The sequence below is a fragment of the Myxine glutinosa genome, chromosome 5 (assembly GCF_964187855.1).
Source record: "Myxine glutinosa chromosome 5, kmMyxGlut1.1, whole genome shotgun sequence".
Lineage (NCBI taxonomy): Eukaryota > Metazoa > Chordata > Myxini > Myxiniformes > Myxinidae > Myxine > Myxine glutinosa.
In genome coordinates this window covers 134851600-134866297 of record NC_136265.1, presented here as the reverse complement: position 1 = coordinate 134866297, position 14698 = coordinate 134851600, and the positions used below count along the sequence as shown (strand labels likewise).

The following is a 14698-nucleotide window of genomic DNA, read 5'->3' as shown; positions in this document are numbered from 1 at the left end:
ATATTCCCAGTGAGTTCAGCCTTCTCCGTACGTTCAAGTCAATGTGGAAATTGGTTTATTGAACTAAATGGTGTGCAATATTAAAAAGTTTGCCAGCCGAGTATGCCAGTCTCATTGTTATGCAAATTTCAAAGCTGATACACATGTATAAAAGTTATCAGCATACTCGTATAAAGGTTTCTCCTTTACCTCAAGGTTTGAATAGGGGAGGCCAGAACACGAGGGTAGAGAAAACAAACATCTCACTGTACATAGGCAACGATTATGTAAACAAATGCTAAGAAATAACTATCGTTCTACAAAACAGTTTTATTAACCCCGAAAGATCATTCCCACAACAATATACAAAATCTCCCTCTAATCTAAAATGAAAATATCAAAGATGATAAATCTTATCCAGTTTTGGGGTTATGACTTTCACTTTGAAAGAACGAATCTTTAGGAGATGGTAGTATATCACCTGAGTATTCATACCTGGAGTGTTCCACCTTTTTGTTCTCCGCTGTTTTGCACGAGAGAAGTGATGTTGCAGGCTGCCCTTTTTACCATCATCACTGTCGGATTTCTCATCTGGGTGAATTGATGAAGTGGCAGAAGTCTTTTGTTGTGTGATTTCCGACCAGGTTAGTGTTGGGGACCCTTGCGGGGAACTGGAGCTGGCCATATTCACCTTGGGAGGATGAAAGTGGAAACCCCGAACCACTTATTGAACATCCGTGACAATCAAACAATGCTCGAGCATATCTCTGCCCCCTTACACCTTCATTATTTTCTTCTACTAATATATCAGAGATAAAGTGTCACGTTTGTATTCCACTATAATCCAATTGTTATTTTTGTTTTTTTTGTTTTTAATACAAGATCGAGGCTAATGTAAGAGCTAACATTAATCACAAAAAAAAAAAACCGACATAAAAAACATATAATAAAGGGAGCGGGAGACAAGATGGGGAGAGAGAGAGAAGCACAAAAGTACAACAGGAGAGACCAGGGACATCGGGAGATCTGTGGGAGGGAGAGGGCTTGGGGGGAGGAGGCATGGGAAGAGGGGGTGGGGTGGGAGAGGTATAGAACACATGGACACTGCTATAAACACATGTTGTTAAACAGAATTCAGCACAGCCCAACAAATACTTGTTAAAAAGAGACAAAATGAAATACCCAGTTAGCATGGACTTCACAGTTATTTATTTGACACTTTTTCTCATTGTAATTGTGTAGTGGTTATGGTGCTGGCATGTCCGGTTATAGACAGATTCGGACAAAATTTTGGACAGGTTGGGTGTGTGACAAGGACAAATTGATGTGACTTTGGTGAAGATACAGATCTGGTTGATTACGATTGAGAACAATATTGAGAAAACACAAGAATATTTTAAGTGATTCTACAGCATTGAGAGATAGGGGCAAAGACGACATATAGCACGATATCTCAAAAGGTTGTGGACGAGTTATTAAATAACGAGGTGAATGAGTTGGATAAGTGACAAGAACAAGAAAAATGGATTTTGGTTCAGGTCCGAATCCAGATCCGGCCTATCAGTGCGATACAAAACATAAACTGTTAAGTCTGGTGGAGGTATGTTCTCCACCGAGTGCCGTTCTAGTTCCAAATGTCATGGGTCCATCTCACAGTGGAAGTTCAGCCAAACCTGAACGTGTCTAAATTTGTTCAAAAATGGTTCTTCAGGTGGAGAAAGCACTAAGACCATGAATAATACAGTGCCTTTACAAAGTATTCACACCCCTTGATTTTTTTCACATTTTATGTTACAGCCTGAATTTAAAATTGATTAAATTCAGATTTTTTTTGTCACTGATCGACACATAATACCCCAATACCCCATAATGTTAGTGTCGTTTTTTTTTTAGAAATATTTACAAATTAATGAAACATTAAAAGCTGAAATGACTTGCGTCAATAAGTATTCAACACATTTGGTATCGCACGACAAATTGAGCTCAGGTGCATCCAATTTTTTTTTCAAAAACCGATTCAAACGTTTACCAGATTCGAACCTTTAACTGATTCAAACGTTTACCAGATTCGAACCTTTAACCGATTTAAACGTTTACCAGATTCGAACCTTTAACCGATTTAAACGTTTACCAGATTCGAACCTTTAACCGATTCAAACCATTAGCCGATTCAAACCATTAGCCGATTCAAACATTTACCAGATTCAAACCATTAGCCGATTCAAACGTTTACCAGATTCAAACCATTAGCCGATTCAAACGTTTACCAGATTCGAACCCTGAACAGATTCAAACGTTTACAAGATTCAAACCTTTAACCGATTCAAACGTTTACCAGATTCGAACCATTAACCGATTCAAACGTTTACCAGATTCGAACCATTAACCGATTCAAACGTTTACCAGATTCGAACCATTAACCGATTCAAACGTTTACCAGATTCAAACCATTAGCAGATTCAAACGTTTAGCAGATTCGAACCTTCAACCGATTCAAACGTTTACCAGATCCGAACCATTAACCGATTCAAACGTTTACCAGATTCGAACCATTAACCGATTCAAACGTTTACCAGATTCGAACCTTCAACCGATTCAAACGTTTACCAGATTCGAACCTTTAACCGATTTAAACGTTTGCCAGATTCAAACCATTAGCCGACTCAAACGTTTACCAGATTCAAACCATGAGCCGACTCAAACGTTTACCAGATTCAAACCATGAGCCGACTCAAACGTTTACCAGATTCAAACCATTAGCCGACTCAAACGTTTACCAGATTCAAACCATTAGCCGACTCAAACGTTTACCAGATTCAAACCATTAGCCGACTCAAACATTGACCAGATTCAAACCATGAGCCGACTCAAACGTTTACCAGATTCAAACCATTAGCCGATTCAAACGTTTACCAGATTCGAACCATTAGCCGATTCAAACGTTTACCAGATTCGAGCCATTAACCGATTCAAACGTTTACCAGATTCAAACCATTAGCAGATTCAAACCATTAGCAGATTCAAACGTTTAGCAGATTCGAACCTTCAACCGATTCAAACGTTTACCAGATTCGAACCTTCAACCGATTCAAACGTTTACCAGATTCGAACCTTCAACCGATTCAAACGTTCACCAGATTCGAACCTTCAACCGATTCAAACGTTTACCAGATTCGAACCTTCAACCGATTCAGTACATTACTGCACATGGTACCAAGTGGCACATGGTACCGGCACATGGTACCAAGCGGCACTGCACATGGCACCGGCTAATGTACTTGGTGCCATTACTGCACATGGTGCCATTACTGCACATGGTACCATTACTGCACATGGTACCATTACTGCACATGGTACCATTACTGCACAATGCACATGGTACCATTACTGCACATGGTACCATTACTGCAGTGCACATCGTACCATTACTGCGCTTGGTACCATTACTGCACTTGGTACCATTGCTGCACTTGGTACCATTGCTGCACTTGGTACCATTACTGCACTTGGTACCATTACTGCACAGTGCACATCGTACCATTACTGCACTTGGTACCATTACTGCACTTGGTACCATGACTGCACTTGGTACCATGACTGCAATTGGTACCATGACTGCACTTGGTACCATGACTGCACTTGGTACCACTACTGCACTTGGTACCACTACTGCACTTGGTACCACTACTGCACTTGGCACCACTACTGCACTTGGCACCACTACTGCACTTGGTACCACTACTGCACTTGGTACCACTACTGCACTTGGTACCATTACTGCACAGTGCAGATGGTACAATTTGTGCACATGGTACCATTACTGCACTGGTGCCATTACTGCACAGTGCAGATGGTACAATTTCTGCACTTGGTACCATTGCTGCACTGGTACCATTACTGCACAGTGCAGATGGTACAATTTGTGCACATGGTACCATTACTGCACTGGTACCATTACTGCACAGTGCAGATGGTACAATTTCTGCATTTGGTACCATTGCTGCACTGGTACCATTACTGCACATTGCAGATGGTACAATTTGTGCACTTGGTACCATTGCTGCACTGGTACCATTACTGCACAGTGCAGATGGTACAATTTCTGCACTTGGTACCATTACTGCACTGGTACCATTACTGCACAGTGCAGATGGTACAATTTGTGCACATGGTACCATTACTGCACTGGTGCCATTACTGCACAGTGCAGATGGTACAATTTGTGCAGATGGTACAATTTGTGCACATGGTACCATTACTGCACTGGTGCCATTACTGCACAGTGCAGATGGTACAATTTGTGCACATGATACCATTACTGCACTCGACACGATTAACCGATTCCGTCCATTACGGGATTCGAACCATTTTTACGCTATTTACACATTCGCACCTGTCTTTTTTATCTTGCCAAAACGAAGTTTTTGCAAGATGTATTAGTCAGCTTGTATGTTTGTTTGTTTGTTTTTTTGTTTGTGGTTAATCATTTTTTTTCACGTTTAGATCACTCTGTAGACCACAGTTATTATTGGAAACTCCTGTAACTTCGCATATCAGAGTCCTATAGAGATACCCTTCAGCACACAAAATTTTGAAGGTCAAGGTCAAAGGTCAAGGTCACTTTGTGGTCAATCATGGAGGTCGACGAAACACTAATTTTTTGAGTAACTTTGATCGGATCGTCTCCAAACTTCATGGGAATCTAGTATATGGTCCGGCGCTCAGCTGATTAGTTTTTGGTGGCGATCGGCCTTGACCTTCATGGTTAGCGCTGGAGGTCGAAAATTATTGACCCCAAGGTCAAATTTTGAAATCGTAGGTACCATATCGAGTAATACCTCATATGAATGCCCTTGATGAGTGCTTCCCAGATCTGTAAACAGTTTGACGCTATGACGTCATTTGATGACGTCATGACGAAAAAACGGAATTTTCACATTTTGGCAAGATACGGTTCACCCTGTGGGTGACATAATTTATTTTATTTATTGTTATTATTATTAGTTGTTTTTTTTTTTTACAAATAAATCCACATTTTTGTAATGGTACAACCCCAACTTTGAATCGGGTAAAGGGTGCTAACTTCACGGACATCTCAAAATGTTCATACTGATATCGCGAGTGTCGTATTCAGCGCTGCCAATGGAGCAACTAAGGGCATTGCTATTATTTATTTAACAGGTAAAGAAGGAAGGCAAAAAGGGAAGGTGAGGGAGGGGTGGAGGGGGTTGCGTGGTGGAGGAGGGGTGTGGAGGGGTTGGGGGGTGGAGGAAGGAGGGGTTGGGGGTTGGGTGGTGGGGGAGAGGGGTGGAGGGTGGAGGGGTTGGAGGGTGGAGGGGTTGGGTGGTGGGGAAGGAGGGAGGGGTGGAGGGGGGAGGAGGGAGGGTGGAGGGGGGAGGAGGGAGGGGTGGAGGGGGGAGGAGGGAGGGGTGGAGGGGGGAGGAGGGAGGGTTGGAGGGGAAAGGAGGAAGGGGTGGAGGGGTGGGGCTGGGGGTGGAGGGGTTGGGGGGTGGAGGATGGAGGAGTTTGGGGGTGGAGGGGATGGGTGGAGGGGTTGGGTGGTGGGGGAGGGGTGGAGGGGTTGGGTGGTGGGGGAGGAGGGAGGGGTGGAGGGGTTGGGGGTAGAGGGGTTGGGTTGTGGGGGACAGAGAGAAGGAAGAAAATGGAGGATTTCGGTCCGATCAACACCTGCACCTGGATTATCTTCTCTTCTCTTGATCTCCTTTACTCTCGTTCTCGCAACAGAGCTTCAAGCATTTTACAAACTATAACGGACAAAATAACCACGAGGGACAGTAAGCTTAACCGTCGGACAGACCAAGAAAAGCTGAAGTCCTGAACCGGCAGAAAAAATGTACTTTTCCACATATCCCACAAACCTTCAACCGCCCACCGCGGGATGTCGTTGCGTCGTTTAAACCACTATCGTCATGGAAACCTCTTTGCGAGCAATGCGAGCAATAATAACTTCCACACGAGCAATAACATATTTTAATAAGCCGTTAAAATATGTTGCGATTGAAATTTTTATTCTTCCCCCAAGTGCTTTTTTGTTTTCAAATGTTGAGCAGATGCAGCCGCTGTTTTGGACACTTTTGTACTTCGAAAACTATGGTGAATGGGATGAATTACACGTCGAGCTATATACCTCCAGTAATACACCCTCATAGTTCAGAAGGTGTAAAAACATAAAAATCAGCAAAAGACGGAATAAAAACACAACATCAAAGAAACAGGAAATGTTAACATTATAATAAAGACATAACATCTTTATAATAATGAATACAACATGTCTCCCTAAACTCGTTATTATTCAAGAATAATCTTTGATTTGCTGCATATTGTTACCTTCAGGCACGATGTCGACATATGAGGAAAGGTTATGGCTGCACTCGCGTCATGATACACAAGGATGACGTCAAAACCATAAGCATTAAGAAACCGAGATGTGAAGTTACATTAATTTTAATACCCAAAGACGTCAACATTTACAGCACAGATTGTGTTCGTGTGTGGCCGTCTCATTGTGTTCATTTAGTGGTAAAAACCAGGTAGAGGGATTCGTGAACAAAACATGCACAAAGAATATGCGTTATTTGGGTCTCATTATCGACTATGACGACGACGACGACGACGATGATAATAATGACGCTGCCGATGATGATGATGATGACGATGACGTCGACGATAATGACGATGAAAATGATGACAATGACGACGATTTTGATGATAACGATGATGACGACGACGACGACGATGATTATGATCAGGATAATGATCAGGATAACGATGATGATCAGGATAACAGTGATGATGACGATGATGATCAGGATAACAATGATGATCAGGATAACGATGATCAGGATAACAATGCTGATGACGATGATTATGCTCAGGATAACAATGATCAGGATAACAATGATGATCAGGATAACAATGATGATAATGATCAGGATAACAACGATGATCAGGATAACAAGGATGATGACGATGATTATGATCAGGATAACAAGGAATGCTGACGATGATGATGATCAGGATAACAATGATCAGGATAACGATGATGATCAGGATAACGCTGATGATCAGGATAACAATGATGATGATGATTATGATCAGGATAACAATGATGATCAGGATAACGATGATCAGGATAACGATGATCAGGATAACGATGATCAGGATAACGATGATCAGGATAACGATGATCAGGATAACAATGATGATGACGATGATTATGATCAGGATAACAATGCTCAGGATAACAGTGATGATCAGGATAACAATGATAATGATAACAATGATCACGATAACAATGATGATCAGGATAACAATGACGATTACAATGATGATAATGACGATGGCAATGGTGATGACAATGATGATGATGATCAGGATAACGATGATCAGGATAAGGATGATGATCAGAATAACGATGATCAGGATAAGGATGATCAGGATAACGATGATGACGACAATTGATGGTGACAATGATGGTGACAATGATGGTGACAATGATGGTGACAATGATGGTGACAATGATGGTGACAATGATGGTGACAATGATGGTGACAATGATGGTGACGATGATTTTGATCAGGATAACAATGATTATCAGGATAACAATGATGAACAGGATAACGATGATGATGACAATTACAATGATAATGATGACGATGGCAACGGTGATGATGATGATTATGATCAGGATAACGATGATGATCAGGATAACGATGATCAGGATAACAATGATGATCAGGATAACGATGATGACGACAATGATGATTATTGTGTTGACAATTGAGGTTGACAATGATGGTGACGATGACGATGTTGACGACGACGACGATAATGTTGATGACGATGATGATAATGTTGATGACGATGATGATAATGTTGATGACGATGATAATGTTGATGGCGATGATGATAATGTTGATGACGATGATGATAATGATGATGACGATGATGATAATGTTGATGACGATGATGATAAAGTTGATGACGATGTTGACAATGATGACGATGTTGACGATGACAATGATGATGTTGACGATGACAATGATGATGTTGATGATGACAATGATGATGTTGATGATGTTGACAATGATGATGTTGACGATGTTGACAATGATGGTGACAATGACGGTGTTGACAATGATGGTGAAGATGACGGTGTTGACAATGACGACGTTGACGGTGTTGACAATGACGACGTTGACAATGACGACGTTGACGGCGACGACGACGACGACGACGACGGTGACGGCGACGACGACTGTGACGACGATGTTAATGATGATGGTGACGATGATGGTGACGATGATGGTGACGATGATGATGTTGACGATGTTGACAATGATGGTGACGATGACGATGTTGACAACGATGATGTGGACGATGTTGATGATGATGTTGACAATAATGATGTTGACGATGTTGACAATGATGGTGACGATGACAGTGTTAATGGTGATGTTGACGATGGTGACGATGATGGTGACGATGACAGTGTTAATGATGATGTTGACGATGTTGACAATGATGGTGATGATGTTGGTGATGACGATGATGACAATGACGATGATGTTCATGGATTTATATTTATATATTTTTTTTTATAAACATAAGCATCGTGACGTCATTATGGGTTCGGTCTCTTGTCAAAGCAAATGAAGTTATAAGAATTGCTCGAAGTCAGGTTAATATACATGAAGTTACACAAGGAACTTGGTGCAAGAGAAGGCCATTTGGCCCATCATGTGTGCGCTGCACCAACCCCAGCATCATCACTCATCAACACACAAGCTGCCGACAAGTCCTGCCAATCCCCACATCCGCCGCAATCTCCAATGCTTCAGCTACCCATCTACCCGTGATTCCCATTTAAATGTATCCACCCTCTCCACTGCCACTAGCTTTCGAGGGAGACCATTCCATGCATTAACCACTCTGAATCTGAGCCTTGTGTTGGCTTAACGGTTAAGGTGTCTGCCTTAAGATCTTAGGGTCTTGAGTTAGAGCCCCTGTTGTTGTGCTAAATAACACCAGGTGGGTTGACTCAGCCCATCATCCTTCCAAGGTCGAAAAAATGAGTACCACTTTACTAATAATAGGGGGCACTGCATCAGCAGCACAGCCGCTCTCAGCAATGATGCAACCAGCTGCCACAGGTTGCATTTTGTTCTCTTCTTCCTTTTACAAGGGGGTGAGGTCCGATGGCACCAACCTCCTCCTGTCCTGCCCACGATCCTCCTCCACTTCCCTCTGTCCTCAGGCAACTCTCTCCAATCTCCAAACACCTCCACCTTACCGATATCACTCTTTTTTTTTCTTTTTTTTTGTATACAAGATCGAGGCTCGTGAAAGAGCGAACATTAATCACACAGAAAGACAAACAGACACACAAAACAAATAACATCGGGAGCGGTAGACAAGATGGGGAGAGAGGGGGAAGGACACAAACACAACATTTGAGAGCAGGGACCGAGAGACATGGAGACATCGAGAGAACTGTGGGAGGGAGAGGGCTTTGGGGGGAAGGCATGGGAAGGGGGTGGGGGGGGGGGGGGTGGGAGAGGTATAAAACATATGGACACTGCCAAGACTTCCAGGAAAGAAGTTGGAATTTCAAACAAGGTGGATCTGGGGTGAATTAGTGGGGGTAGAAAAGATCAAGGTTTTGGATGGGGGAAGATAAGAGATGGTGGTGAACAGCTGTTTTGAAGACCTGGAGGGAGGAGTGTGATTCAAGTGAGTGTGGGAGTTTGTTCCAGAGGCGGGAGAAAAGAGGAATGAAAGAGTGAAGGTGAGCAGAGAGCCGAGATTTCGGCAGTTTAACCATCAGAGGGTGGCTGGCAGATCTTGTGCGACCTGTAGGAATATTTGGGGGACAGAGCACAGAGAGAGCTGGGGGAGCAAGGCCGGAGAGGAGTCGGTAGAAGACAGAAAGACCACCTACCTGCCTGCGGTGAGTGAGTGAAAGGCCCTCAGAGATAGCTTCATCGCGGGAGATTCCAATGATTCTGAAAGCTTTGGATTCAACAGCGTGAAGCCGAGCCAGGTGTGAGGCAGGAGCACCAGCCCATAGGGGAGAACAGTATTCCATTGAGCTGCGGATGAAAGCCTTGTATGTGGTGAGGAGCTCAGGTGTGCCTAGGAAGGACTTCGCACGACGGAGGATGCCCAGTCGGCGACTGGCTTTGGAGGCCAGCTTGGAAATGTGGTTTTCCCAAGAAAGATCATGGCAGATGGTGAGACCCAAAAGCTTGAGCGACAGAACTTCTTGGAGAGGATTGTTGAGAAAGTAGATGGGAGGGTTGTCCAGTCGATCTTTTCAGAGAGACATAGTAAGAGTGTGAGATTTGTCAGGATTGAAAGACATGTTCCACATGTTTGACCAGTCTGTGATTTTGTCCAGGTCTTCAGAGAGTGAGGAGGCTGCAGACTGCCGATCTGAGGGAAGAGGAATGGAGCGGCAGAGAGTGGAGTCATCAGCAAAGAGATACAGAGGATTTTCCAGAGAGTCGGAGAGATCATTGATAAAGACCAGAAAAAGCACAGGGCCCAGCACACTGCCTTGGGGAACTCCAGCCTGAACGGGAAGGGGAGATGAGAGAAATCCATTCAGGGCCACACGTTGACTACGACCAGAGAGGAAGTCCGCAAGCCATGCATGGAGATTTCCATGGATACCATAGGAGGAGAGTTTGGTGAGCAGAGCTGGGTGCCAGACCGTATCGAAGGCACGTGATATGTCAAGGGAGACAGCTCTGATTTCCTGTTTGGCATTGAGGACCTCCATCCATTGTTGAGACAGCAGAAGCAGCATGTCCAGAGTAGAGTGACCTGGTCTGAAACCAAATTGATGATCAGAGATCAAGCCATTGGAGAAGAGGAAAGATTTCATATCCGAAGCAATGATGGATTCCATGACTTTGCTGATAATTGGGAGCAGGCTGATTGGTCTGTAGTTGCAAGGATCTGTTTTTGCACCTTTTTTGTGTAAAGCGGTAATGTTTGCTGATTTCCAGGATGCTGGCAGATGACCTTGAGCAAAAGATAGGGTGAAAAGAACAGAGAGAGGGTGAGATAGAGTGGCAGAGCAGGATTTTAGGACCCGTGGGCTGATGCCATCTGGTCCAGTTGCAGAATCAGAGTCGAGGTTTGACAAAAACTCCTCCACCTTGTCAGGAGAGAAGGTCACAGAGTCCAGGAGCAGTTTGGTTCGACTGGGAAAGGTGGGAACAGAGAGAGATGGGTTTGGGACTAAGGATTTTGAGGCAAACACAGAGTTGAGGCATTCGGCTTTGTCACGTGCGATGTCAACTGTGTGGCCATTTGAGGTAAGGGAGGGGATGGAGGGGGAACAAACACCAGAAACGGATTTGACCAGACGCCACCAGGATTTGGAGGAAGGAGACAGGTTTGAGAGTTCATTCTTGAGTGAGGAGAGATAGCGCTTCCTGGCACTCCTGAGGGTAGACACACACTTGTTCCGAGCTTGGTGGAAGGAACTGAGATTTCCTTCAGTTGGATTAGCCTTCCAAGAGGCAAAGGCAAGTTGTTTCAGGGCAACTGCCTCACCACAAGATTCAGTGTACCATGGACGGGAGGAAGGGTAAGACAACTGAAGGCGAGATGGGATAAATCTGTGCATGAGAGAGATCAGTTTGCTTTGGAAGAATTCCCAGGAAGAATTGATGTCAGAGGCAGTGGAGATGGGAGACCAATCCAGACGATTGATGGCTGCTTGAAGACCGTCCCAGTCGGCCTGAGTGAAATGCCAGACTCGCCGACGCTGAGGAGGCTCTCTGAGAATGGCCAGAGAGATGTCCACTTTGACAAGCACATGATCAGAAGAACCGATTGGAGCAGAAGAAGAGCAGCAGACATTAGCAGGGAAGTTAGTCATAACCAAGTCTAGAAGAGAAGATACTCCATTGGCTGAGATCCGGGTCGGGAAATTGACAGATTGTGTCAATCCCAGTGAGTCACAGAAGTCCTTTGCTGAGGTGCCATGACTGGTGAGAGAGGAACCCACACCCAACCAGGTGACATGATGACAATTGAAGTCACCACATATGAGGAAGAGAGAGTTGGGATGAGTGGATAGAAGTTGGTCCATGTTGTCAGACAGTGAAATGTAGATGGAGTCATCACTGTTTGGGGGACGGTACAGAACACATATGAACAAAAGGTGGGAGCGGAGAGGAAGCCGTAGCCAGAGGTACTCCTGGGGGTGAGGAGGAGAGAGGGCAGTGCAAGGAGAGTGAGGAAGAGAGTTTTTGATAAAGATAGCCACCCCACCACCAGGCCGAGGCTCAGGTCTATCATACCGGAGGAGGGAGTAACCAGGAAGAGATATTAAGGAATCAGAGACATCTTGAAGGAGGAAAGTCTCTGTTAAGCAGATCAAGTTTGGATTGTCAGAAGCAACCTGTATGGAGAGATCAGTCAGGTTTGAGCGAAGGCCCCGGATGTTTGAGGTCCATACCGTTAATGAAGAGAGAGGGGGAGCATCGGGTACAGGACAGGGGAGGGGAGGAGTAGGGTAAGATGAAGGATGAGAGGGGGAGGTAGGGAGAGCAGTTGTTAGTGTGTCAGCGATTGCAGAAGAGTTCCAAGAAAGGGAAGGATGAGGAGGATGAAAGGTTTGAAGGTGAAGGGATGAGGCACAGTGAGGGGTTGTTTGAGGGGGGGCAGAGGAAAGAAGAAGGTTGGGGGGGGTGGAGGTATGAGATAGAAGGGAGACGAAGTGGGGAGGAGGCAGCTTTGAGGAGGAGGGGAGAGGAGGGAGAATTGGAGAGGAATGGTATGGGGGGAGATTTGAATGGGAGGGGTTGGGGGGGAGTTTTGAAGGGGAGGAGTGAGGGGGGAGTTTAGGAGGGGAAGGGGAAGGGCAAGGGGGGAGTTCAGGAGTGGAAGGGCAAGGGGGGAGTTCAGGAGTGGAGGGGTAGGGGGGGAGTTTAAGAGTGGCGGGGCAAGGGGGGAGTTTAGGAGTGTAGGTGCAAGGGGAGGGATTTGGATGGGAGGGGCAAGAGGGGAGTTTAGAAAGTGGATGATTAATGAAAGACGAACATTGAAAACAAATTGGGTTTGTTGTGATTTTCAAGTTAGCAATCCGGTTCAGAATGATGGAGGAGGGATGGAATGAATGTGAATTTAGACCATGTAGTGAGGGAGACGTATAAGATATTGAATTTCTTTTTTTTGAGGTGTAATGAGTTGGAGAGGAAATTGAGAAAAGCCTTTTAAATAGGAAGAAAAACAGCGTGTTGTAAAATACCACTGAGTAAAACACTGAAGGGGAAAGGTTATACATATTTAAATAATATTTAAACAGAACCATGAACAATCTTATGTGCACAAAAATACCAACGGGGGGAGAGCCGAGAGGGACCACCACGAGTGATTTTCACACAATCCTCCCATCTCAACCGTGTTCTACCTTTTTTCCTCCTACCTTGTTCCCCCAACCTATCCGCTCTCTTAGCGATTCTCTGTTCCCCATCCGCACAAAATGTTGAGCCAATCTCAGCCGACATTTCAACAATCTCTCCTTCAAACTCGTCTGCACACCAATCTCCTTTCTCAGTTCATCCATTCTCCTTCTATCCACCCTCTTCATACCTGCAATCCTCCTGACACAGTTATTCTCACAAACCTGCAGCCAGTGGCGTCACTCGGGTTGGTGTCACCCAGTGCGGTAAATCATGGCGCCCCCCCCCCCCCCCTCCCCTCATGGACCTCCTCCCATACCAGACCATACAGAATCCTTAATGTTTTTTGTACTAAATGTTACTCGTAAATCGCAATTCTCGTATATCACTGAATGTAGTGGCAATAGTAGTGACAAACAACTAGCAAAATTAAAATTACACCTTTAAATTACAATATCATACGCACAGCCTAAATGTATTTACATTTACATAGTTTCATGTGGTTAAAGTGAAAATACCGTAAAAAAACAATAGAATTCGAAGTAAAAACGTTTAAGAACTACATCAAAATTATGTTGATTTTAACGCTAAACTTTATTGTTACACGAGATACATTAATGGATTAGGTTTGCATAATCAATAACGGCCCAAATAATGTTGAACTTGTAGACAAATGCATATGGAAATATACTCATAAATGAAATAATACCATAAAAATAAACAGGAACAAATACACAAGCATTTCAGCACTTGGTGAACATCGACTAATTCAGAACTTTCCTTTCCTGGCCTTCAAAGCTGCGAACTTGTGAATCACTTCATCGAAATCAATGCCTTTCGCCAACTCACTTTCAATTGATAATATCGCAAGATCGGAAAGCCTTGACTGTCCCATGGTAGATCGCAAATAGTTCTTTATAAGTTTCAGCTTTGAAAAGCTCCTCTGACATTAAGCCACAGACACACAGATCGTCAGAAATAATTTTAGGCTTAGTGAAAGGGTTGGGAGAGATTCTACTAAGTCCCATTCAGCTATGAATGTCAAAACGTCTAATGTTGCCCAATCTTTGGCTTCTTCCAGATCAATCTCTGCTGCTTTCATGTGCCTTCTCAGCCTTGGTATTTCTATTAAAAGCTCACTCTCGGATACCTCATCAGAGAAAGTGGTCAATTTTGGAATGGACACCTTTAACTCTTCTTCAGTGGCAGATATGAGACTTTTCACTTGAACAGCCTCAAACATGGCTGCTACTTCCTTGATGGCTCTTGATCTGATC

At 44.1% G+C, this 14698-nt stretch overlaps 1 protein-coding gene across 1 annotated transcript in view; it reads right to left on the bottom strand.

Moving 5' to 3' along the window:
• Positions 1 to 5944, bottom strand: part of LCA5 (lebercilin LCA5) — a 105965-nt gene extending 100021 nt beyond the window's left edge. Inside the window, exons 1-2 of the mRNA XM_068116147.2 lie at positions 5859 to 5944; positions 475 to 670 (exon numbers count right to left, since the gene is read on the bottom strand). Of these exons, the coding sequence (XP_067972248.2) occupies positions 475 to 664 (190 nt within the window). The 5' untranslated portion in view covers positions 665 to 670; positions 5859 to 5944. The remainder of the gene's footprint in view (positions 1 to 474; positions 671 to 5858) is intronic.
• Positions 5945 to 14698: the final 8754 nt, after the last annotated feature.